Below are 27426 nucleotides of genomic sequence, written 5' to 3' on the forward strand. Positions count from 1 at the left end.
AGAATTTTCCACGGAGGTCAGAAACACAGCTGGGTTGGGAAGGGAGGGACCATGGCTCCCCAGTTATATGAGAGCCAAAAGCAGGAAGGGAAAGCTGAATATAAATGTCTGAATTTACATAAAAATAATGAAGTCTAGTGTTATCTGAAATGTAAAAATAAGTTTGCTTTCTGAGTGCTGTGGGTAACTGCTGTGATTTTTCTGGTTTTTGAAACAAAATGAGATTCAGTTTAGGTGGTTATTTTCTTTTAACCGTTTTTAAAAAAATACCTGTTTAATGGTTGATATAGTGTAAATCCTTTCTTTTAGGATTGAGGTTTGCCTTTATTGCAGAGTGCTTTTTTAGTGGGCTCATTTTAATCATCCCATTATTCAAATGATATTTAATGGGCATTTAAATGATGTTAAGTAGATACTTAAGAAAAATCAAAAGATTATTCTACTTAATCTTGAACACTTGAATAATGTTTTGTGTTAGGAAAAGAAAACCGGTCCTTTTCTGTGTGAAGTAAATTAGGCAAATGCTGGAGTTTCTGCAGTGTTATGGCTACATGGCTTTATCTTGATGTGAAGTCCTGTGGTGGGAGTCTGTAGGAGAAAAGCAAGTGTTGGAGGAAATGGCTTTAGCTGTTCAGTGGCAAGCACTGTCCAGTGGTGCTGTTTGGATTTTGTTTCATAAAGGGAAAAAAAAATCAGCTTAAGTAAGACCATTTGTGGTCATCAGAAATAACAAAGGATTTCCAGAAGAGCAGTGGGTTTAACGCCTATATGCACACTGCTCTGCCTGAATAATCAGCTTACTTTTGCAGTTTCTTTCAGTTGGGGTTCCCCCCGCCACCCCCAACTAAAACGTGTCTGCTCAACCCAGGCAGGTCCTCACTTAAAAGCTGTAAAACCATACATGAATTTGTGATTTTTTAGTACAATAGGGTTTATTTAAAACACATGATATTTTAGAATTCATAATTCTGTTACGAAATAGGCTTCATATTTCAAATGCAGATAATTTTTTTTAACACAGCCAGAGAGGCAGAATATTTAAAGTGCTTTTTATGAAAGCAGCAACATCTGAAGGAGGGTAATTCTTGTCTTTTTATGCCCCTGCATATTTGTGAAGCTTCAAGGAGGTACTAGTCTTTCATGTTAAGTGCATATTAAAGGAATAAAGTTTGGGGTGCTTTGGCAAGAGTAAAAAAGGAATAGATAGACAGTATAGTTATCATTCCCATCATAAAACAATAATAGAAGAAAAATCGTAAATTACTAAATCAAGGAGATGCAAACATGGTTTTGTATAAAATGAATTAAACCACATGCAAGTCTGGAATGTAATCGTATTCAAAACTGGCTGTGAAACACTTTTACAACATTTAAAACACTGAAGCTTTTTATTAAATAGAAACAGTTCTAACTGAAGTAAAAATTTTCCATGGAAATACATTGTTGTCTTTCACGCTCTGTCTCCGTGCTTCCCACTCAAGGCATGTACATGCTTCAGGTGTGCAACACCAGAAACCTTTATCCAGCAAATTCTTGCAGACTTTTCTCTCCTGTCTTCCCGTCAAGAGGAACACAGAACCCCAGTCCATGCTCCCTTCCTTACCACTTGTGCCAACAAGAAAGCTACATAGTACCTGAAGTAGAAGTGGGGGAAGCAAATAATGTAGTTAAGAGTAGTTTGGTTAGTGTTACAAAGTCTAAGGGTGAGTTTTATTTGTTAGCAAAAACTAAGTTGTCTAAACAGAATGTGGTTTTCTCTGACATCTGGTTGGTGTTGCTCCTGTTACAAAAGTTTAGTAATAGCTGTAGTTTTACCAGTGGGCTTCAAAACCTTAGCAACTTGCAGTGACCTATTCTTTTTCTGCTGCTACAGAATATTTATCTTGCTTAAGGGAGTCATGCATATATAAATTCTTCAAGTGTGTGCAAGTCTCTTCAAAGTATGCATGGAGCTGGCACCCACTTGAAAACTGGTGGCTGGGTCTTATTGACAGTTCGTTTGGGTTTCTTAAGGTGAAGCTTTAGAACGTTTTTGTGTACCTGTTCTGTGGCTATTAAAGGTGCTGCAGAGTATCTCCTCTGTCTGAGGGGCTTCAAGCAGGTAATGAATGGGAGCCTCCCCTCCATCTTTTTCAGAAGCAGAAAGGGGAATATATCTTGGAAATTGCTTCATGTCAGCTAAACCCAAAAATAACTAGATTTTATCTGTGTGGGTATTTGAGGAATTCTTTAGATCATACTAGTGCAGCGGTCATCGACAAGATGGAGTTTTCCAACATCAGCTGCTCTGGAGGTTTGGTTGCCTTTACTGGTTGGTCAGGATGAGTAGATTCAGTGTAGCTTCTCATTTGCCCTCTGACACAGCACTTGCAGATGTCAGATCAAACCATCTTGCTTATTACTTTGCTGCTGAGAGAGGGTGTTGCCCTTCTTATAAATTCTTACAGTCATTTTGCTCTCCTCCCAGGAGGCTCGTTTGACGCTGGAATTGGAATCTCATCTTTTCCAGGGAATGGGGTCAAAGTGGTGCTGTCAGTTTAATACTGCAAGATTCTTTTTTCCTACCATTTTTCATAGAGCATAGGCTCACCAGTTTGTGATCTCCTTCTCAAGGCTCCTTACGTTGGCTGCTTCTCTGCTTTCTTGGCACCCCCTTTCCCCCCACAATGGGTTTGAAGGCTGTTTCTAGTCTCACAGATTGTTCAGAGGCACCTCCTTAGTGTGGTACTTGAGATCAGCCTGTTAGCTCATCCTGAAAACCAGGTGGGAAAGTCTGTACGAGTTTAATAGAGCTGAGTGCAGAGGTTTTCCAGCCTTAGCTTAGTAATGCCTTACCAGTTACCAGCCAGACTACTCCCAGCCTTCGTTTTAGGCTGTTACCGGTGAAGCGTATTGTCTGTCAATCAGTCACGTTAAAACTCTATTTGGCAGCTCTGAGTCTCAGCCATTTCCAAGCTGCAGACCGTGGAATGAGTTACAAACTACAGCCAGGGATGTTTACGTGATTTTTTTTTTTATCGTGGACATAACGTGTGAGCCATACTAGAGGGTTCTGCCAAATTTGATGTCCACTTGAACAGTCAGCAGTGTGTTCCCCCGCCACCGCTGCTGTGTAGCCAAGATTAGATTGCGTACTCTTAAAACTGTCGGCAAGGACACTTTTCTGTTGGTCAAGTAAAATTACTTTGGAAAGCAGATTTTCATGGTAAGTCTTAAGAAATAAGTTGTAATCAGCAGGCTAGAAAAATGGATTCAAGACCTTGCTCAGAGTGTGCCTGCACTTCCCTTTTGAATTAAGTTTTACATGATTAATTTGATACAGCATGTTATTGAAGCATCGCATCCTGAGAATCAAAATTTAACTATATGACTTCAGTCGTGTTGCAGCTTGTTGCAGTTCCCGATTCAAATATAACTGTTTGGTATTACTTTTACCACTATCTTTATTTTTAATTAATTACTGATTGATGACCCAGAGTAGAATACGCGAAGCACATAGCTGAATTTCTTTGTCATCCACACAGACTTGAGGAAAGAGTTATCAAAATAGATTTTTTTCCTGGCAAACACTGTCAGTGGTAGTGGGGGTTATTCAAGCAGTAATGGATATTACATTGTACAAACCTTAAAAATACAAGAGAAGAGGGAAGTGCAGTATCTGGTGAATACAGCTGTGTAAGGCTTCTGACTTACGTGTGTGTAAAGGGTGTGCACACAGAGTGGATCTGTATAGTCAGTAATGCTTATTAACTTGTTCCTGAGAAGTAAGTGCTCGTCTCTTTTATGCCTCTGAATTCTCCCTTCTAATGATCTTATTTTTAATGTCGATTTATTTCCTTGTCACTCTTCCTAGCCAATTAGCAATGCTGATTTCATCGTTCCTGTTGAAATTGATGGAACAATACATCAGGTAAGTGCTGCTGTTCTAGTGGTGGAGCTGTCCCAGAGTGCTATCATTCTCCATTTGCTGCTTTACATTCAATAGCATGTCCTTTTACAAAATACAAAAGCTGTGTGTACTGGAGTGTATCATCCAGAGAGGTGTCCCTGTCTGATCAGATATGTAGTTTCTAACTACTAAGTCTCAGTTTTAACTTTTTCAGTTCTCCAGAATATGTCTCTCAGGACTTCAATACTTCACTCTCAATTTTAAAACATTTTCAAACGGGAAATACACTAGGGATGAGTTTTCAAACATTGCTAGGCCCAGAAAAAACTACTTGAATACTGCATTTCACATTCTGTCCACAGATAAACAGGACAGAAGTTGGTTTTAATGTCTGTTTGGTAGTTCATATGGACAAAGCTTTATTAAAATATTAAGGAAAAACAGACATTTCTTCAGCTTCTGTAGCAATCTATGTTTAAGTTCTGTCCCCATTTTTTTCTTTAAGTTATTTAAGTTCCTCTGATAAGACTTTTTATATACTTCAGCATCTTTAAAAGGTCCAGACAAAATTGGCGAGGAGACTAATTTTTATGTCTTATTCTGTAAGAACTTCACTTAAGACTCTGAAATGGTTTTCAGTAAATGCAAAATACCCATAATTTGAAAATCAATCCCCTTCATGTATCTTGGTGCCTTAGCTTTAGTGTCTTTAATCAGTAGTCATCTCAGAAAGCACTGAATGAGAGAAATTACAGCGCCATAAATTTTCCTCTTCAGGCAGACATTAAAGTTCTTGCTGGAGATGGGTTATACAGGCTAATGTGAAGTTGAGCCTTCCTGATACATGAATCTTGCAATTTGTTTGAAACGGCTTCTGTTGGTTGTTATCGGTTAAAGATAATGCAGTTACTGAGTTGCAGATCTTCCCTGGCTGTGATTTAATGGAGATTTTAAATACTTTAATTTCTGAAATGTTGTGTTTTGTGTGAATTATTTTCACTTGGACAAATAGGTTCGTATTTTGATCTTAGAACAATTGATAGGTCATAGTGTTAACTTCCTATTATGAAAACCGTCTGTGTAATTGTCACTCTTTAAATGATATACTAAATATCAGTCAGTGGATTGAAATGTGTTTTAAAGTGATAGTTGCTTTGACAGTTTTTCAGCTGTGCCTGTTTTGTGTAGAAAAATTCGATACCTAGGGTACTTAAACCTGTAATGTTCACCAGCACTGAATGCTTAAAACATGTAAGTGATGGTTTGGGAGGTTTATATTGTGGTATAGTTGGTCCTCATTTGACCTGGGCTTTAGTTGTGTTTGGTGCTGTAATGTGGACTTTTTCTCTCCTAAAACTTTCTAGATCGCTTTCAAGAGGGGACCTAACAGTTTTGAATTGTGTAGGATTGTGATCACTTAGCTTGTCAAGATGGTATATTTACATTTTGAAACAAAACCCAATAAAAGACTGGCTGGGCTTAACAGTCAAGCATTTCAAAAACATGTCGCTTTTCCACTCCCTGCTGCAAACTTTCAGGTTCTTCATCAAGCATAATGCAGTTAGGTACTTGAGATGACTGCATATGGGAGACAACAAAAGAAAACAAAACACCTGGTCAAAGGGAGTGGATCTGTGCATACCCTAAATGTGAACAGGAGGAAGGATGCTCTTAACAGAGAAGGTCAAGTGAAGTTAGTCTGACTGCTCTGCTGGAGACTTCCTTCGTCTTTCAAGGAAATTGCTTAATCTCTTTGTATTTCAAGTTCTTAATCTCTAAAATAGGTAAATATCTCAGTTGCATCAGGGCGGTAGAAGTAAAGTTAATTGTGAGGACTTTGCAATCCTTGAAATAAAGGTAATTTATATAGTATTTATGCAGAACAGGCAGTCTTGGGTTCCCATGTTTGTAATTCCTCTGCAGGCAAAGCAGTGTACTGCTAGCCAGCAGTCTTTTAAAAAAAACTGTAATAACCTAAAGGGCAAAAGTGGCTGTTCTGGCTTAGTCTCATGTGCATTAACACAGGCTGTAGAGCTTTGACAACCAGTTCCCGCTTCAAACCTGAATTTTTGTATTCACTTAGAGCATAAGCGAACAGCTATCAACAGGTTTTCTTGTCTGTCAGAATTTGTCATCTGTATAATGCTTGTCCATTTTCTTAAGCAGTTTATATACTAATCATTGGCATTGGGAAATACAGCCGCATTTTTAAAACGTCATGGGATATGTGAAAGCATATGTTGTGGAACCATATTGTCCGTGGTGCATATCCCTACCTGTTTTACCAGTAAGCCTAGCATCTTGGTAAGCAGGAGATTGTCTGAGAGAGTATTGTTGTACTTGAACTCTGCCTTAGACAGAACTCCATGGAAATCAAGTGGAAAACACCCATTTCAGAAGTGCCCATTCAGAAGGAAATCTGAAATTATACGATCTCGTATACCAAAAATACAAGTTGTGGCAAATTCAGTATGCTTGAAAGAGTTTTGAGACTGACTTACCGAGCAAGTTTTGTTCATGGTAAATGTAAATTTTTGTTGTGCAACAGAGGTATTCAAAGAAGATTGTCTTTGGTTCGGGTTTTTATTTTCACTTACAGAATTTATAATCCAAAGGCCAGAGAGATTCTTGTTCTTCTATAGGGAAGACAATTTAAATCATAATCTTGATGGGTGCCTGGGTAAACCAGCTTCCCTAGATTAAAAAATAGCTTTTCTGAACACCTCTTTTCCCTCTCCCGTCTTTCTTTCTCTAGCTTCATTTACCTTGTCTTTAGAAAGGGTTGGTCATTTTATTTTACAAGAAAATAACTCGTGTGTTGGAGGTCCCTCTCGTTCTGTTATGGGTCTTTAGATGCCTGCAGAGACTCAGCCCATCCACCCATTTACAGGGCAGATGAAGTTACAGGAGGTGAATCCCACACTTTGTGTTGGAAACAATGGCATAGATACAAAAGCACAGTTCTAATGCAAGCTGGTGGTTTTCTGGCCAATTCTCTCATTTCTCTTTAATTCTCTGAATAAAAGGAAGTCAGAGCTGGTCCCCTGCTCTACTGAATTATAGGTGAGAAACTTTGGGAAGTCCAGTTAAATGTGTTGCAACTGAGAGTGCCCTTTAGAGGAAGTTACTGAGGGTGAAAGTAGTGGCTGGAGAAAGATGTTCAACCTGTTTTGTACCCTTGACGTAACTTCTGCAAGAACATGTCCTCTCTTTTGGAGCATGCTTCCCATGTAACAAGTGCAGGGCAATCACAATCCCCAGATTAGAAACTGTGCATCAAGTATAGCTTTAATCGCCCATGAGTGAAGATCTGTAGGGTATGGTGCTCCTTCTTTTATCCAAATTGATTTGCAATGCCTTTGTGCCTTGCTGTCACTGTCAAAGAGTAAAGAGCCAGGTAGAGTTGGATTTGGTGTTGCTTGGAATTTCGTTCTTGAATGTAATTTATTAGGTGAGTAAAGCCAGTTTTTAAGTGTTTGGGTATGTTGTTCTAATTCAATTAGCAATTGCTTGGGTTCAATTGTTGAAAGCTAAAGAAATGTTTCCATGCATACCTTGAATGTAACGTACAAAATGTTTTTTATTGGTGAGGGGAAATGCTGTTTGAATAATAAACTTCCTTTCTGTGAAGTACAAAATGTATTGATTTTCTTACAGAAGGCTGTGGCCTGGTTCAAGTAATCCAGGATAGGCTGTATCCATTCTAGCTGGCCTATTCTTGGTTACTTGCACTGGGAGGCAACCACAACTGCGTGAACCAGAAAAACGAGCCTCAAGGACACACGGTAATTTCTGCTTGCTGTTAAGAAGATGCACCTAGTCCACAAAACAGGACGTTACAGGAGCTTGAATTTGTCACAGGCAGAATTCTTTGTCATTACTTGAAGATTTCATTATTGTAAAGCTGGTTTTGAAAGGCAGTTCTTTGTGACCTGTTCAATTGATTACAGTTGAGCTGGGTTTCTCTTTTGGTTTACAAATACTGAGTCTTTTTAAGACTGCTTTGAGGTATTGAAAATGTATGTGGAAATACCAAATGCTCGAAAACAATTAAAGATAATTGGTTGGGTTCTGCCATTAGCAGCTTAAGTACAGACTCCTGTGAAAACAGGCCTACTGCCTGATTTGTGCCTTAACATTTTAAGAGTAGGGTTCATTTTAAACTAAAAAAAAAAAAAGGGGGAAAAAAAAAGAAAAAAAGACTGTATTCCTCTGAATTCTTACTGATAAGGAAGAAATTAGTGAGCATACGATACAGGAAAACTGGAGGGGGTTTTTGTTCTTTAATGCCCTGAAGACTGTATATAAATCTCAGAAAAATGCCAGGAGCCAGTTAGTCTAGAGGCTTAAACTGAAGACATCAGGCAACAGAGGAGAAAGCCAAGCCACAAATAACCATGTGGCATTGAGATTCAAGTCCAGCCGCTAACAAAGTAAAGGGGAAAATTTTCCAAATGAGGAGGAAGAGGAGAAAAGAGCTGCACTGTCAGCTGAAGAAAGCTTTTTATGTGAAGTAAACCAAAGAGATTTTGTAGCCCAGGATACCAGTACGCTTGAAATTTCTTCCAGAGTCTAAGTAGGACTTCTCAAAAAAAAAAAAACCCCACACAAAACTTCAAGGAGAATAACCATCCAGAGTATTAAGATATGTTGTTCTGCAGAAAAAACAGTGCTAAAAAAAATTAAAAAATTTAAAAAACACAGGTGAAGAAGTTGGGTCTTTATGGAGAGGGAGAGAATTAAGGGAAAAATTTGGTGAGACCTGATCCTAAGAGATCATATTTATTATTAATCAGGTATGAGAAGTGGGGCTGTTGGCCTGAGCCCAGTAGATAAGATTTAAGGCCAAACAGCAAGAGAAACTCAAGCAGAGGAGATTGACAGTGCTCTGTGGTGGATCAGGAGATCTAAACTGCAGAAGGGAGACAATATAGCTTAAAATGCTGTGTACTTACAGCTAATACTGACTAGATGCAGTATTAGGAGACCAACAAATTGCCAAAAGAGCATATGTTGCAAATCCTTGCTTTTATAGGGCCACTCCTGTCCGCAAGGCTGTGGTTAAGGAGCTCTCAGTCTGTAGCTACTGAGTTGATTTACTGCATGCTGTCTTTATGGAGGAGGTGGGTTATGTTGCAAGCAGCAAAGTCATATCCTTGGCTTGGAGTTCGTAATCACATTCCAAGTGGAAATACTTCAACACAGGCATAGATAGGGATGGAGAGTGAAGAGGAGGCTTCTTTTGCTGTGGCTGAAGCCACTAGGTTTTAAAAGGGAAATAAATACTAAATTCAGCAGTTACTATCCAAGCATGACTTTGAGACTCTGGAGTGTCCCTTTTGTGGCCTCAAAAATAAGTGTTGGAATATAATTTAAGGCTAAAGAATTAAGGACTTGATTACGAACTGTAGAGTCAAGGAGTAGTTTGCGTCCTGCTGTCTTTCCTCTTATAATTGGCAAGTCAGATAGTTTCTTTCTGGGTACCCAAATACGGAGGAACTGCAATTCTCTTTGTGTCTTTAAAAAATTTGAAGGTGTAATTTGGAAAGGAAATAGTACAGAACAACTTTCTTTAGTAAGATTGAAGTGAAAAATTAATTGCATTGTTATAGGAGAGGAAATTACTTGGTTTATGCCTAGTGAAATACAGGAAACCACTGTAATTATCTGGAAGGAGAATGGTGTTGAAGTGCATCTGTTAACTGTCTTTAATTCATAAAATGTCACATTTATTTGGTTAGGTGCTGCTGTGGTTTTGAAAAAAATACTACAAATTAAAAGTTACAAATTGTCATCTGTATCAAAGTTTGAATATATTGCTTGAATTGGAGGGGCCAGAAATAGTTTAGTTCAGCTGCATAAAAGTAACTTAAAGTGCAAGTCTTCGTGCTCTGCACTATATGCTACATAAAGTGGAAAAGTAATTAACATTTCTGCTTTAGTCACTGAGGTACAGCTGCATCATATATGTTTTTAATAAAACTTTGCTTTCAGATTTAGGTTTTCAGTTTCGGGTCCCTATTCCACAACTGTTTTTCTTTTTTTGCTAAGGACTTGGTTACACTTCAGTTCAAGCTGGCACTTCCATATTTTTCTCCTTCAGGCTTTTTCTCTGGCTGCCTTATGTTTTTTTCCTCTTTATGAATATGAATCTAGTAAAATACATACAATTAATCTTAGTTCTGCATATCAAAGAAAGAAATTACTGGAATTGCATCAGTCTTGCAATTCTTCCTGCATTCAGTTCTGTGCCAGACTTCTCCACTTGAAATGTCCAGTATTAAGGATTAGCTGCCAGAGAAAGATAAAATGCTGCCAGTGTTTTCTCTAAAACTTTCAATCTAACTGCAAACAAGATAAATAAGTATTTTTCAAGCAGACTCCCCTCTTCCCCGTACATTCTTCCCAGTATATTTTGAACTACTTCAGAGCTTTCTGAGCAGCAGTTATCTTATCTTGGTATTTTCTGTGACTGTAGATCATCTTGCTTGCTCTGGAAAGGGAGGCGAGGAGGCTCTGACACCTATTAATCAGGTTGTTGACAGTAGGCAGCCAAGCTGCCTGTATGGTTGTCAGTGCAGAAAGGCAATGTAGCATTGCTGAAACCAAGCTGCTCAAGAGGAGAGAGATCCTGAGTATTTACCATCTTTAAGGCAAGGTCCCAGTAGAAGGTGCTGTAGACTTCATCACTGAATTCTGAAAGCAGCATTTGCTAGACATTTGGCGTGGTGCTGTGAAGATTTTTGGTGAAAGCTTGTCTGCAGAGCCAGGTAACCAGTAACTATCCATAGTGAGAGACAGTGCTTACTGTCTGGATTTTAAAAAATGAAAGAATTAGCCACAGGAAGAAAACAGGTCCCTGTTGTGCTATTCCTGTTATTGCAGAGGTTTCATCAGATTTATTGCTTCTGTAAAGCTCTTCAGGACTGAAGACACCAGCACCAAAATAGTGTCGGTTAAGAGACCTGAATCCTTGCTTCTTGAGAAGCCCCACTTTCACTCTTTGCCTTTAATGAGATTTTTCAAGAAGCATCACTCCAGATGATGCACAGTATTTGCAATTGCATAATCAGCATGGGTCTTGGCAGCCCATGCATTCAAATTTCTCATTATTGGATGACTACTTTCATCTTGTATACTTTTTTTTTTCCTTTCAGCATTTCATTTGAACTGCTTCCACATTACCTTTTGTTTCAAGTGTTAGGATCACAGGAGTGTCTGGGGGTTGTTTTTGTCCTTTCCTTTTACCTTAAACATCATTTGACCTAAGTAGTCATTATCATTTCAGGTTTATGTATTGAAACGACCACATGTGGATGAGTTTCTTCAGAGGATGGGAGAGCTCTTTGAATGTGTACTCTTCACAGCCAGTCTAGCCAAGGTATGTTCCTCTCTCCATCTCATTAGCCCTTACGGCGCTGATCAGTGGACTTTTGGTCGGGTTTTCTATGGATAATTATTTCCACAGTTGGTACTATCTTAATTTTTTCCCCTTCTTTTCTGCTTCTTTGTCTGACAGTGTGTACTTTGTCTGCTAGTGTGTGGGTAAGTGTTTCCATGGTAACACCATCACATATGGGCTTGTCTCATAATGTAGCCTCCATGCATTGCTCATAATGCCAATATGAAAGGCTTACCAAGTTACCATGGTTATAGTGAGAAATTAGAACAAATAGCGTGCAAGTAAAGCAGTATATTAAAGTTGGGCATGAAATAAAATACACTGTATTTAATGCTATCTACATGATCAACCAGTGATTCAGAAATTTTACTGCGTCTGAAAATTGGGAACACGTTTTTGTTCTGTCAAGGTGCAATTACAATCTGAAGTTAGAAAATTAGACATTTTGTGGTGCTTGAAACATCAACAGGAATATTTTGTGCCCTCTGGTCTCCAGTAGCAGTAGTACCTCGTAGGTAGTTTTGTGGTAGACATTACAGTAGTAGACACCTTAAGTTCTTCGCTTCTTTCAGTGTATTGTATTTGTGGTGGTTTTGTTTGTAAAATCATACTGATTATTTCCAGGTAATACTCTCCCCTAGTAAGCTTTTACTCCAACTTAGCGTAGAGATGGTGGAAGGGTGCAGGACCCTGTTTGATCTGCTATAGTGCCTTCTGACCAGGGGATTCCTCCCTGCACTCTCATTCCTGTGTTCTGTTCAGCCACATTGTGAAAATCCTAAATAATGGAATAACTTCATACTGAAGTTAGATGTCTGACAGTTCTCATAGCTAAATTGTGATGGATTTCAACATCAGTTTTTGTTTCTTAGTTTAAAATATAGGAAAATGGTAACTCCTGTAAGTTTTAACTACCATTGTCAAGTACTTGGTTATTTCATGTTCTAGTTTATTTGGATACTTTTCCTTGGACAGTTTATATCAGTTGTTGGATTCTAAGCAGTGCCTCACTCAAAGTATCATCTTATATATAAAATGATAATTTCCCAGTATGGGCATTTTTTGTAATAACATCTTTGTCTGATCTTTTATTGCCCAATTATGCATTTTGGTAATCTGAAGATTCTTACTGACCCAGTCGCTCCAAGGGCATCATTTGAAAAACGACATCAAGCTCAGATTCATTCATTGCAGTTTGTCTTCAGAGGCACATGGAAATGAATGGGCTGTGGAAATAGCTTTATGCAGTTTTTCTGTTAGCATTGGCTGGTTTTATGGTAACGTTAGTTGTGAACTCTGGATCCATCAACTTCTAGGTAACTGTAAGTTGGCCCTAAGAATAAAACCTAATCAATAAATCACAGAAAACATTAGGGTGCAAGTTAGCCTTCCACAAAAAGATAACTGTCCTACTTTTTGTTATCTCCTTATTAATCACTGCAGGTTTGCAGGCATGTAAGTTAATTAACAAGGAACAGGGAAGAAAATGAAGAAAGGGCATTCTATCTGAAATTATTGTCTGTCCCTTCTTTGTATAGTTCTGTGAATTAGCCTTATCTGCAGATTGCTAACTTTGTGTTTCTAACTTCTATTTTTAAGTATGCAGACCCAGTAGCTGACTTACTGGATCGCTGGGGTGTGTTCAGGGCAAGGCTCTTTAGAGAATCCTGTGTTTTCCATCGAGGAAATTACGTGAAGGATCTGAGTCGACTGGGACGTGAGCTGAGTAAAGTTATTATAGTAGATAATTCTCCTGCATCTTACATCTTCCACCCTGAAAATGCAGTAAGTATTCTTAGTATTTTAAGTACTCAAGTGTAACTTTATCCTTCTGGTCCTTGCCCAGACTTTCTGATTCAGAAAATAGCTTTTCAGAACACTTAACTTGTACTAGTTTCTGTATGTTCTTAGACTGCAGGTAGGTTCTGGTATTCACTGCCAAATGGTGAAGGACTAGGGCGAACTGATGTTGACAGTGTGTCATAGTAGTGACTGTTCGTCTGCTTTCGGTTTTAGCTTTTGGCATGAACTCCATCAGTTTTGAGAAATACCAAGCGGTGTAGAACCTGAATAACTAACCTATCTCTAAAAAGCGAAGCTGCCCTCCGGCGTAGTTTTTGTTCTTTGGAGTGGTGATTATGAATGGTTTACTTGAACTGCTTTTAATACTCCCATCTTTTTTCATTGTGTGAATAAAAAAAATATTAGACAAGATAATTAATGCTTTACTGGTTACTATCTGAGTTCTGTATTCGTGGCTGAGGGGAGGAAAAAAAATCAAGATCCTGTTGTGTTGTTGTGCTTCTCCTTTAAGTGTTTTTGTGCTAACTCGCTTCATAATTAGAAATGTTAGTCAACAAGTTCTTCAGGTTTTAGGAATAATGATAAAAGGCAGGCAACAGTACTTCAAGGGAGAATAATTAGGAGCACTGTACATTTTCACTGTGTGTTTCATATCAACTCCAGAAGCTATGATGGAATGGTCTGGCACTTGCTCCATCCATTCCTGCAATCAGTACAGATGCTTACATCTGTTTTATAGCTGCCAGGACAGCAAGCTGGAAGTCCCCTTAGATATACTGACTTTTAAACAACCAGGCTTTGCAGGGTTTTCTTTGATGTTTTTAGACTGCCTTTCATGTGAACTGTTAAAATTAACGTAGGAAATTTTTAGCAAGAACCCTATTTTGCATGGTCCTGCCTCTCTGGATTTTTTTTTTTTTAATGGGAGCTATTTGTCTTGCAGCAGTCAGCTTTTAAGTTTGGATCCTAATACTCTGATGCCCAAAGTGATTGGGTGAAAATGTTTTTCTGGTTGGTGCCACACATGGTTTAAAGCTGCTGTTTATAATAACCAGGACACGTAACTCTAATTTATGTTCATGGTTAAAATTAAAAACCTGATCCAGATCATCATTTGGTATGTCGGAATTCAGTACCAAGAAAATAACAAGCTGTAGAAATTTGGGAGATGAAATTAAGGGCCTTGTCAGAGTGGTTTAATCACGTATGGAAAAGTGCTGCTAGCTAACTGATACTCGAGCCTGTGCAGAAACCAGAGCTTGTAACAAGAGCCAAGATACTCTTTGGAAGACCTCAGTATACTTCCTTAGTGAAGACACACAGAGCTCCTTCCCCAAACCCAGCCCACGTATTTAAGGAGTGTTATTACATGCGTTACTTTCTGAACGTGTGCTCAAGGTCTTATGTTTTAATCAGAGAACTGCTCACTGTTTAAATATTTCCTCCACAACCTCATGCCAGAAGGGGTTGTTGCTGCATGCCTATGTTTAGTGACTCACACCGATAATACTTAGAGGGGGAGAAAAAAAAGTTGCCCGTAAATAAAGTGTCAGTACAACTTTATAACCGGTATCATCCTTCCAGTGTGTTCTGAGTGTCAAAGAGGCAGAGCAAATTGAGTTGTCCGGTGCTGGGTCGTGTAGGTTACCTGGACATGTAGGAGAGGGGCAGCTGCATGTCAGCTGGTTTACAGCTGGATTTGGGGGTCGATGTTGCATACTAGAAGACGTGGACTTGAACCTGGCGCTCTGCTTGAATGCTAATGACTAGCAGTTTGCCGTACTGTGATGGCGATGAGTAATCTGCCTAGGCAAAACTCACATGTTCTTCACGTCATGAAGTCATCTTAGTATTGTTGGTTGCTTTGTTTCAGGTGCCTGTGCAGTCCTGGTTTGATGACATGACAGACACAGAGCTGCTAGATCTTATTCCTTTCTTTGAAGGACTAAGCAAAGAGGAAGAAGTTTACAGTATGCTTCATAAACTCTGCAACAGGTAGCCCTTAACTTTGACTGACTTCTGCTACTAGATTGCAGTTGCTAGAGGCTGTCTCCATCTTTTTCAGCTCTTTCAAATGTAAGCTTTGGGGAAGTCGCCCCTGTCAGAAGTGCTACTCTTGATCTTCCTGTTACATTGGACACGAAGGACAATCATGAGTGATGCTATTAAGCCTTGAGAAGCCTGACTCCTAAGGTCATGTGTTCAGACTACTTTTTTAAAGGAAAACAAAAAACAAAAAAAAAGAAGCTATTTTAAATGGGACTCTTTTAATGAATTTCATAAATGGACATCTTTTACTGGATCAGCTTTTCTTAAAACATGCCAAAAAAAGAAGCTTGTATTTCAGCAGTTGAATTTCTCTCCCTTTCTTCCCCTCCCACTATGCAGACAATTTTACCCCCTGCTTAGAGCAGTTGACCTGACTCTGAATTTTTTCTTACAGAATGAAGTGCCTTTTTGAATGTTATTTTAAGATAAAAATTCATTTTTGTATAAGACGTATTTCCAGACATCTTTTAGTCTTGTATTGTCTAAATGCTTTAAAAGGAAAAAGGAAAAATTTTATAGAGCACTGTAATATATAACAAAGGAAAAAGTTGAAACAAAGATGCTGGGTTCCTGTCTCCACAATGACATTAAGTTGTATTACATTTTGTCATGCTCAGAAGGTTGAAGCGTTTGTGGGAGGGGTGATTTGGGTTAATTACATGGTTGTTTCACTGATATGATTTTGGGCACAGTTTTGAACGTATCTGCAGTTGTTTGAGTATTAGGGAATGATGGAATTGAGAAAATAAGGTGGCTAATAGATCTAAAGCACCTTTTAGTCTAGACAGATGAAGTTCTATTGTCTCTGCTTACGCACAACTGCCATGCCTCTCGTTTTTTGGAAAACCATTATCTTGGGAGAATGGGGAGGAGATCTATTTATTAGTTTAAGATTCTTTTCTTAAAAAAAAACCCATCTGGGTAAGCTGGATCTGTATTGAGCTGTTTGGAGTACTTTTTTCTTTTAATTGCTGCTACTGTATACTCACCAAATGGAGTTGACCATCGGCTGTTATACTGTTTTTGCCACTGTGCCTGTGCTATGAAACATTTTCTGTAAGCTGCAAACTTGGGCAATAAATAAAATGCAGGCTTCATAACCCACCCCTATGTATTAATCCTATGGTATCTGATATACCAGAGAACTCATTTAAAGGTGACCTGTAAAGGTTATTTAAAAAAAAAAAAATTCAATTGGGATGAAGCCCTCTCCTTTCTTTGTTATATAAAAATGCACAAAGTATTTTTCCCACATCTCTGGTTTGTATTTCTTTTTCCCCAGCGTGTAAGGTACAGATGGGGAGCTTTATTGAGTCTCACTAGAAGGGCAGATGTTACTAGCCTAGCCTAAAATTGGTCCTCTGGCTTTGGAGCTGAGTCATTCTCATCTCTAAATCTGAGAACCTGCTTAGCATCTTCTGTAGTGTCATAGGTACCCTTTCAAAAGGATTAATGTTTAAATAGATTAAGCCTTTGAAGAACAAGGCACACCTCTTTTTTTTTTTTTTTTTTTTTCCCCTTTCCAGTGTCACCTTTTAATTACCTGCACCAGAAATCTACAAACAGAAAAATTACAGCTATGTTAGCTGTCATCAGAGAAGACTAAATAGACTAGTTGGTGCTTCTAATTAGCCTAGCACTAAATTCTGAATGGTAGATCCCCTTGGCCTTTTTCATTTTTTTTCTCAAAAAGTCTTGATGACTTGGAAAAAAATTTTGGAATGGACTTGGATCGTCATCCTTGTCTAAAACATTGGTGAAGCAGCTTAACAAATTCCTTCATAGAAGGGCAGGCCAGCCTACGCAGGCAGTGAGTAGGTTGTCATAGGTGCAGTATAAAACTGAAAGATGACTTGTCCCCTCGCAGTGCAGCTGTGCGCCAGCTGCTGACTGTGCCGGGTAGCGAGGGATGTTGGAGGCAGTCCCGTGACACTCGTGAGTCTGTACGGCATCACCGTTTTGTTTTCTTACCAGTTGGCATTACCTTAGTACTGTATAATTCTGTGCCACAACAAAAGACAAAAACTGTCAAATTAAAAAAAATAAAAATTTAAAAAAAACTGTGTTGGTAAAAAAAAAAAAAAAAAAAAGACGTATGGATTCTGGTTAGTCCATTAACGTTTACTTTCAGTTTAAGATTGTTTAATTTTGTATTTGACTTCAGAGTAATGAAACTGTAAGCTGCCAAAAAGTTGTTCTCTGAGCAGTATTTTCAACTGTGTTTGTAGCTTCTGGGCTTCAGATGCAGTTTGCAGGGAAGTATTCAGGTTGTAGTTAGTTGTGCAGGTATGATAGAAATGGCTGAAAAAATTCAAAGACTTTTTCGCTAGCATTAGACCAAACAATCTTCTAATTAGACAATAAATGACCCCACCGAGACATTACCATTTGATGGTTGTGACCTGTTGTACGAGATGAACCATGTCATTAGTTCGCATTTATAAAAGCAGCGATTTCATGAACCAGTTGCCTTAAGTCTGTGAATGAATGTTGATTATTAAAGTGTCTTGTATTGTTTTAAAATCCACATATAATGGACAACTGAACTTCTGCACCAGCTTCTGGAAGAACGGTTCTGATGATGTTCTGTGCAACCATTCTTGTTCTGTAGTGTTTATTTTGGCTCTTGAAATCCACGAGTTTAAAAATAAACAACCAACTTTATTTTAACATAGTACAGCGTTAAAATGATACTTGGTGACAATACAAAGGCAAAACACAACAGTTTTGATCTCTGCTAGTATCTTAAGAGTGTTTTCTATAACTTTTGATGGAAAAGTTATTTATTTATTTTTTAAACTCACTCCCATTGAAATAAAACTTGGAGTGCTCTGCAGTCAGGTTTGGACTTGCCTGGGTACTCAAATTTGGCCAAAGGGATCAAACTGTCGTACTTGTTTATTTTGATGCGCTATCATCGTACTTGAAATTTCAAGTGTTAAGTTTGCGTGAATATACATACGCTATATATTTAGAGTTTCTAGATTTTAACAAAGCAATATAGTTCTGTCCATAAAGTCAGATAATGAGTGGAATGTTTGTAAAATTTGTAATACGGGTATTTGATTGTATTTTAAATACAAGATTTTAAAAATCAAAATAGGAAAAAAATACTACTTTCGTACATCTCTTGCATATTTTGAAGTGCAGTTAATGCATGCAGGTCACCAGGGCGGTTGTTAAACCCTGGTTTTCAGTTCTGTTTCTGGATATTACAGAAGCATTAAATAGTCTTTTCCAGTTGGTCATTCTGTTCAGCTAAAGAAATGCTGCCTGGCCTGAAGTTCTGTTGTCCTTTTTATGTCGGGCTAAAAAAGGTTCTTTGCCTGTATAGGTATTTTTAAATTAAGCTGTAAGGCAGAATGCCTTAGATTCTTGAAATTCAACTGAAGTGTTACGATTAAATTGCCGTTTGTAAACTAGGGCTGTGCGCAGAATACTTGTTAACCACCAGGAAGCGTGGCAGGTTGTGAATGGAAGGTCGTAGCAAATGTACAATATTGCTGTGTTCATTTAGGTAGCTTTGGAAGAATAATCTGTCTATTTGTTTTGCCCTTTAATCTTTTTTAAACAGCAAAGTTGTACCTGGAAGAAACTCAGCACCTGAAGAGATTTGGTTATCAGTGTATGCAATCACTTTATCACAGCATGATTTGATTAGACTGGTTGGGGACAATAAAGTATCTAAATGACACTGGTGTGTACTGATGTTGCAGCTCTTGAAATTTCAGTGTAAAAAAAAAATCTGTAGCTCTCTAATTTACAAACACATAATCCTATGTTTTACAGATTCTTTTTAAACTAATAAAACACAGTACCGCACAGCCCTATTTGTAAAACAAAAACAAGTTTGTGCCTCTGATTTCCAAGGTGCTGTGATGTTATGCCTTTGTGGGGCGGGGAGGGCAGGTGAGACTTGCGTGGGGCAATTGCTTAAAAATCTCTGGGCTAACTATGCAAAACCAGCTGTCACTTTTCTGTTTCACATTATATTGTAAAAATCCAGCTGACTCTCTTTCTTTCTTGTTAAAGATCTATTGGGAGCTTCTTAACAGAGGAGTAAGCAATGGAAATGTTTCTTTTTTCTTTTTTTTTTTTCCTAATAATGGAGCTGTTTACACTTTAATGCAATGAACAATCCAGCGATACTTGAGAAACACTACAGATACCATATGAGTGTTTTCAGGAGAGAGAAGTGTTGTCAATCAGGTATTGAATGGTTTCTTTACTGTCACAAATAAAAAAAATTTAACAATATAGTTACTTGTGCATGTAATACTTCTCTGGGAAAAATAACTTCTGCACTTCTTCAGTAATAGTCGCTGCCCTAGTTTGACAGGGACTTTATTCCTGCTATTGCATATCCGTGTTAGCTAGTAAAATCACCCATCTCTGTTCCACTCTCCTCCTCCTCTCCTCTTTTTAAGTCATGTATAGGACTCCTCATTGACTGCCCTGGCACCTGCTTGTGCAAACAGAGCTGATGAACTACTGATGAACTCTGCTAAATAAATTGGTGGTGACTCTTGCAGATGTTCCAGCTATTTAGATCTCTTGGATGAGATCATACAATAATTTGTTCAAGTCTCAAAGCTGTGTGACTTCTTTTGAAGGGCTTACTTCAGCTACTTGAATAGCTGTTCTTAAAATCACTGCCGTGTCCAAATGAATATCTGAATAAAACACTTTATTTGGTTGGAAACTCTATTTTGGGACTTTTTATCTGACACAGTAAGACTTGGGCAGAGCCGTCCTTTCTAGGAAAAGGCACATACTATTAATGCTTTATGAGCAGAAAACCTCAGGCCTGTTAGAATAAGCAGCTGGCTCAAGATAACACATTAGTTGCAATTAAAAATATTTTTTTAGTTATTCCTGTAATCAGTTGGAATTACCTGGACTGCCTGTACTTTGTACTGGTGGGTTGGGGGTTTTGATCTATTTTAATTTTTAGGTTGGTTTTTTTGTTTTGTTTTAGTTTTACGAGTCTCCCTAGCTGCTACTTAGCATAAAGATGCCTTTCTTTCACTCAGTAAAACAAGTATTTCGAAACTCATAAAACAGCTCTTTTATAGTGGTGAGAAAGGTACTGTTTTTCTATCCTGACTGATTGAAACTGTCTGCAAAACTGAATATATGATAGTCTATATACATATATGCCTTCCAATATTTTTTTCCCCTTTTTTATTGTGTTCTGACTCAGAAGGAAAGCCAACCGCTCTGAAATTCCCTGCAAGGTGGGATAGGGCTCTTCCAGGTGGGCTGCAGCTCCAGGGGACCCTGCAGTCTGCAGCAGTTTTCCTGGCAAGCGACCTTTGCCTTCCAGATTTCCCACCAACCCAGCTATGCTGGCAGGAGACCAGGTGAAGTTCTCCTGGACTCCTCTGTTGGTTCTGCTGCCGCTACTGGAAAATAAATTATCTTTGGGTATAAAATATATTGGTTTGGACAGATTGGCAAGCTCTAAACTTGAAAAGCATCCAGGTGTGTTTTGTTTCAAGCCTTCTCAAGCGCTGTTGGGAAGGGCACAGCGCTGAGGAGCGGGCTGTCCTCTAATTGCCTAATGCCGCCGTTAATCAGCATTTCTGAAGCACAGGACGTACACAAACATCTTAGTCTTAATGAGAGATCGATTCGACTCTGTGAAGTAGGTCCGCATCTGCAATTACACACCTTCCCAAAGAGCAATTTAACAAGGGTAGAGTTGGTCATCGCTGAAAGCAGCAGCAACCTGGATTTTGGAGGTGCTGGCTGTGTCTGTGTCGCTGTGCCCCCAGACCCTGGTGGAGCCCGTGCTGCAATCGTACCTCCCACCGCTCCTCTGTGCAACTGGCATCATTACATTTTGCAACCGCCTTTTAATTTTCGGGATGTAAACACGTTTGATCGGGATGTAAATTGCAGGAAAATGCTGGACAGAGAAACGCAGCTGGCACCCCTCAGCCTTGGCCACCGCCCCGGGCTGGACTGCAGCTAGGACAAGGCTGTTGCTACCTGAAGGCGAACAGAGGAGTCACCGTTAAGCCAGAAACATGTCACCCCCTCTGAGAGCCACTGTTCTTCCAGAGAATGAGGGTTGATCGTTTTGTTCATACAAACGCCATGTACACCACCCGTGAATTCCCAGCATTTCAATAAATGTTGCACTCAAAGAGTCTGAGGGTTGTTGGAGGAGTTACTGGCTTGAAAATGGGTTGTTTTCTTTGTCAGATTTTAATGAGCTTTTGTGGTGAAAACCAAATTTCTTTACAGTGTAACTTTGTGATGATTTTTTTCATGCTTTGATTCAGTTTGACAATAAACTATCTGTGTTATTTTTTTCATCCTCTTCATGTCTGATAATGCATATAGCTGAGGTCCGCTCCCAGAAACGCCCCTTTCCCAACACATGCCATTCTCCGGGGGAGGGAAGCAAGGACTGTGTAGCATCAAGTCAGAAAGTTCTCCTCATTCCATTCCTGTCCCAACTTTTTGGACTAGCTGGGATATAATAAGGATTAAAGCCTTGACCGCTAACCATCAAGGGCTTCTTCCTCTACCAGCGTATTTGGGTGGGTGGTTTCAGTTCCTGCTCGCTCTTGTTGACTTGCTGGGATTTGAGTAGCACGATCTTGCGTCTTCCAAAGCCACTGAAGCCCGTCTGTAAGCTGGCGGCGAGGAAGGGGCATGATCTTGGATCCTGGGTGGGGGTAGGGTGGTGGGAGACAACAGATGATAGGGTCTGGTGGGGTTTCCTCTGCAACCCTGGTGCAGGTCCTGCGTAGTCCCTCACGTGGCATTCAGGCACCTGCCAAAGCAGAAGGTCGCTTCCATACCCAGCCACCCTCGGTGCGCTGGGGTGGGCAGGGGCACGTGGAGCAGGAGACACGCTGGTCACGGTCGCCAGTCACCGCGTTAACCTCCAGGCTGCGCTGGCATCTGCCTCTGTAGCTTGGCAGTCAGTGCCTGTCGTCAGAACATCCCTCGGCAGGTGACCTGATCCTGGCCTTGGGTTAACCAGTGACAACCAGTGTACAGTCAGACAATGCTTAGACCTGAAGCAAGCTGGAGGGAACTGGGGGAGCTGCCTGTGACTTGACTTGAGTCAGTTCAAGGTGACCTTGTGCAGCTGCTTTTCATCTGGCAGGTGTGTCCGAGTCGGGTCTCCAGACAGCAGCATCTAAGCATTGTGCTGAAGAAGTTTGGTGTAAGCTAAGCACGTGCTAGCAGATTAACCCACAGAAATAGGAAATGTTTTTAATAGGAAAGTCATTTTATAACTGGTTTTAGAATTTTTTTTTTCTAATGTCTACCTAATCACCTGGTTACTACGTGCCATACCATGAGAGGCTGAGACCCGTAGATACATAGAAAAATTTATGTGTGTTTATGCACCTAAAGTTTTCAGGGATAATATGTCTTGGGCCATTTTGCTCCTTCATGAGTAAAAGCATTGATGGGAAGAAAGGTGGAAGATGCGAGACCTGAGCCCGTTTCTAGCCACACGCTGTGTAAGAGTAGGGCTAAGACTGAGAACACACAGCTCCTGCCCTTGGCTCTGCATCACGGGGCTGTGTAGCTCCATAACCCTTAATTTTCCTTTTATCTCTAAATAGCGAGTAGAGCCTTGATCTTGTCTGAATCCTCTGTAACACAGCTTAGTGATTCAGTAAGGCGGGTTCGGGTGGGTAACGGTTCACTGCCCGATCCCTAATCTGCTGAATAGATCTTGAGCTAGTAACTGGAGGGATATGGGCAAATACTTGGGATGATGATGGTTGCAGTTGGAAAATGCTTGGGCCGTTGCATCCCGGAGAGGAGGATGAGCAGGCAGGAAGGGTGGGAGCTGTGGGAGGAGTGGGGTGACCTTGTGGCTCCGGACTGTGGTAGGCCAGGCTGTGGTGGGGTCCGGCGGTGGGTGCACTTGGCTTTTATACACCCCTGATGACAGTTTATGAAAATGGAGAGGGTTTCAGAGGCTGGGGCCATGCAGGGCTCGGTCGCACCACGAGATGGTGCAGCGGTGCAGCACTGGCTTTTAAAGGCACCTAAAGGAAAGCTTAAAAGACGTTATCTCAAGTAAAAGCATCACCATAACTCTGGTAGCTGAATCCCCTGCCAGGCTTGCACTCCACAGGTCCACAGATAACCTCTTCCTTCGGTTAAAAAAAAATATCTCTCAGTATTTCAGAAGCAATTTCTTCATTTGCCCAAGGACTGCTGAGTTCCCTTTGCAAAAGGAACTGGTGGCTCCACAACCCAAGGCAGGGCAGGCAAGTATTCACGGTAATTTTAGTTGCTGATTATGAAAATGCAGAAATGTATGATCAACACGTGAAAAATAACGAGGGAAATCTTCACTGAACAAATAAATAGTTGAGTTCAAATTGAACGTCCTTACGCTTTCCTAGAATGGTAATCCCATTTATTTTTCTCCAAGATCTTTGCTGTTAACCATCTTCTTCCTCCTTTTTAAAGCAGCGTCATTGTAACTTGTTTGGGATTTGGCTGAAGTGCAGCAGGAAAACTGTGGACAAATGTTAAGTCTCCAGGAGGGGAAGGAAAAAAAAAAAAAAAAAAAAAGAAGGAAACCTGGTGCCAAGCTGGCCGGTGCGCCTCCTCCGCTTCCCTGCGGACACGCGTGCGCTGAGCCCTGCGCGCTGGGACCGAGCCAGCCTGTGGAACTGGGGGACGCAGCCGGCCAGGACAGGGCTTGGGGCTGGGCCAGGAAGGCTGCACCTGCCGGGGAACGGACCGCGCTGGCAGGGCTGCATCTCCCCCGCAGTTAGCGCATCGTCCGGTGCCATGTGCCCAACGCGCTGCCAACTGATGAGAGAAGGTGGGTTTGCAGCCTGTAAGCCCCCCTTGCAGCTCATCTCTGTGGGTTTCTGCTCTCATTGCATTGACAGTTGCCTGTTCCTTCCCACCTGGAAGAACCTGCCCTATGAGGAAAGACTGAAGGAGTTGGATCTCTTCAGCCTGGAGAAGACAAGGTTCAGGGTGGACCTCATCACAGCATTCCAGTAATTAAAAGGTGGCTACAAAATGTATGGAGGCTTTTCACAAGGAGTCATCGAGAATATGGTGGGCAATGGGTACAAGCTGCACCAGGAGAGGTTTTATCTTGACATACAAAAGAAAATTTTTATGTTGAGAACAGTCAATCACAGGAACAACCTCCCCAGGGACATGGTGGAGTGATTCTCCGTTGCTGGGGGGTTTCAAGATGTGACAGGACAGGGGGCTAGATCACCTCACCTAGGCTTCCCTTCCCACGAAAGGTTGGACCAGATGATCTTTCAAGGTCCCTTCCGACCTGAGCTGTTCTTTGATTCTACAGTTCCCACGTGGCTTCTTCCACCTCCTGGCTGACTGTCCCCAGGGATGGGGTGGCCACATGTCCTGGTGAAGGAGGAGGGCTTTGTGGCTCCAGCAGCTGATGAAGATCCATCCAACCAGGGTATCACCCCCAGCTCTGCTATAAACCCTCCAGCCTACCTTGGACACGCTATTTGCTTCCGGCTCCGTTGTTCCCCTTCTTTTGTTCCTTCTTTTAGAGGAATGAACAGGTTTCCCTGAGAGTTGGTTGTTTTATTTCTCTAAGTACAAAACATCTGGATTGGAAGGCGTGCTAAACCCCTCGCAATCCTGCTCCTCATTAATTCTGAGGAGCAAAACTGCCCTTTTCATTCAGTCAGAATATTTTTATTTTGCACATACTGCCATTTGATAAGAGAAGGAGCATTACTAGAAGGGCATTCACAAATGAGAACACATGGGGCCAAGACATGCTGATGGGTGTTTGCAGACACACATGGGAGAAGCAAACCCTGTCTGGCTTCACCAGGGAATATGATGCACCACGGGGTGATTCGTTTGTGTTTAACCTGAAGGTTAATTCATCCTCTTACAGCCGTCTGAATTTTTCAACAAGACTCTCAGCTGTAGCCCTGAATACATGTTTTGATATAAGCTGCCCTTGCAAAGAGTGAAAAAGGTCGTTCTTGTGGATTTAAATAAGCACTGCAGGTTCTCCTGCCTTCCCATGGTGAGGGGGAGGCTGCCTTGAAAGTTAAATCCAAAGCCTGGGATCCATGCCTGAGCCTAATTCCTGGCTTTTCTAGGTGACAGCTTTGCCTGTCGTGGGCAGCCTCTAGCTGCACGGGGCCCTGGGGGTGCTGGAGCAGAAGGGATGATGCTGCAAGTAACACCTGCATCCCTGTTAGCAAAACAAAGATGTTCTCTGTGCTCCAAAAAAATCAGATTCTGAGCAAACGCATACTCCCCATGAGATGCAGAATGAAGGTGCAACTCGATTAATGTAACCCAGCCAATACAGAGAATTTAAATTAAAAGGAAAAAAATTCCTTGGGAGGTGTCTCCCAGCCTTTCCAGTGATGTACCAGTACCAGGGAAAAGGTCAGGCTCCAGTGAATGACTTGATGTTAAACATGGCTCCCATCTCTCCAGGATCCTGTTTCTCCTTGAACTATTTCGGTTCCCTGGATGCTGTTGGGGCACAGGCGCTTACCACCGTCACTCCAATGGAAAGGAAGGAAATTACCTGAGTTCCCATTGTCCAAGGGGTAAAAAAAACCCCATAAATAATATGTTTTCTTATATCTTCTGTAAAGGCTGAGGCCACGTGCCATTGGACTCCATATCACCCTGGCTCAAATCTGTACTTTGGGAGCTGGGGGATAAATGCTTTTAATTTGCCTACGGTGACTCAGCTACAGGCAGCAAAGGGAACCGGTTTTTCTGGCTGCTTTAGATTTTCTAAATTTCAGCTTTACAGAAAATCAAGTTCTTCTTTTAACTTCTTCATAACCAGGTTGTCAGCTCTGGTGCTTTCTTACTATGTATTTTAAAACCATGAATTTGATGTGGTCTCTGACAGGCTGGATTGCATGGGCACCGGGTTTGTGTCCTCTCACCCATTTTTAGGGAGCTCACCGAGATGGGTATCAGCTCCACCCTGGAAACAGAAGGCTGAAGCAGGGGCACTAATGAGCATAATAGCGGGTTCCCTTCCCTAATACCTTTTTCAGCTTTAGAGCAGATATCCCCTGAGAACTATTGCATGATATTAGTGAAGCAGATACGGGATCATTATGAACTTCCATAATTAAAGAGAAAGGCAGCTCATCCTCCAGTGAGACGAGGCGTTTGGTAAGTGCACAGAAGTGCTTTAGCAAATGAAGTGGTTCAGGATCTGAGGAAACTTAACCCAGAGGGAAGTGAAACACAGGTTAGCTGCCGAGATTGTCGGCAGGATGAGAAATGGTTTATAGGTCTCTGCCTTCAGAGGAGCAGAACGCAGGCACCGTTTCATGTTCCTCGGCTCCATCAAGGGGCAAGGTACCCATTTTACAGATGGGAAGTGGAGGTGGAGGAGGGAGAGGGAGAGGCTACGCCAGATCACATAGGTGACCTGTGGCAGAGCTTCTGGGTCCCCTGTGTCCCACCCCATGGGACACGATGTTGTCTCCCCAGGTATCTTGTGAGCCCACACACTCACTGCCGAGGTGCTCACAGCTGCGCGGGCTGTGAGTGATGAAATACCGCCAGTCTTTACTGGACGGAGGCGTGTTTGATTTCTCAGTCCATACAGGCCCGCAGCCCAAACCACCTAGCCCTGGCTGGGGGAGGAAGGACACCTCCAACTGCAGGCAACCCTTCTCCATCTCCACAGGAGAGCATCACCCTTTTGGCCCTGCAGCACACCTCTCAGCCCCTGGGATGTTTGCTGTGGTGTGGGGCCAGACTGGCTACAAGAAACCACATCCAATGCACTGGCCTATGCCGCAATTAAAGTGGGACTGCAGAGGGACGAGTATTCTTAAAAACCTCATCTTGCTTGCAGCTCTACATCCTGCCATTGCATCAGCTTTGCTTTGGTTCTGAGTCGCCCAGGCTGTGCTCACAGCCAAGTGCTAGAACAGCTTGGGTTTGCTGATCAAAATAAATTGTTTGCATCCTGTTAGAAAACCACAAACTATCTCCTGTCTCTGCTTCCCCACAGGTAATCAACTCCACCTCCAACATCACCTCGAGGTGGCCCATCCACCAGCCTTTATAAGCCTCCCATCACTTGCCTCACGGTAGGGACTTGCTCTTGATGAATTATTTTGAGCAGAAGCTGGAAATGTGGAGCAGCAGCACTATGTCTGGAGTAAACCCAGGTTGTGAATGAGCCTTAGCTGTAGCTTACAAAATTATCAGTAGTTACAAATACAATAGTTAAGGTGAAAGTTGCTGTAGGGAAGCATCTCTCCTGCAAAAGGAGAGGGCTAACAGGCGT

The 27426-nt window shown here is 41.1% G+C and overlaps 1 protein-coding gene across 6 annotated transcripts in view; it reads left to right on the forward strand.

Annotated features, from left to right (window-relative positions):
• Positions 1-21466, forward strand: part of CTDSPL (CTD small phosphatase like) — an 84644-nt gene extending 63178 nt beyond the window's left edge. For 4 of the 6 annotated variants that reach the window (XM_037385700.1, XM_037385702.1, XM_037385705.1 and 1 more), the window contains 4 exons: positions 3854-3910; positions 11178-11270; positions 12891-13076; positions 14968-21466. In XM_037385700.1, coding sequence (XP_037241597.1) covers positions 3854-3910; positions 11178-11270; positions 12891-13076; positions 14968-15093 — 462 coding nt within the window. In that variant the 3' untranslated portion in view covers positions 15094-21466. Of the gene's footprint in view, positions 1-3853; positions 3911-11177; positions 11271-11408; positions 11435-12890; positions 13077-14944 lie in introns of those variants that run through there. The other 2 variants (XM_037385703.1, XM_037385706.1) reach the window with 2 other exon arrangements.
• Positions 21467-27426: the final 5960 nt, after the last annotated feature.

This window comes from Falco rusticolus, chromosome 4 (assembly GCF_015220075.1).
Source record: "Falco rusticolus isolate bFalRus1 chromosome 4, bFalRus1.pri, whole genome shotgun sequence".
NCBI classification, from domain to species: domain Eukaryota; kingdom Metazoa; phylum Chordata; class Aves; order Falconiformes; family Falconidae; genus Falco; species Falco rusticolus.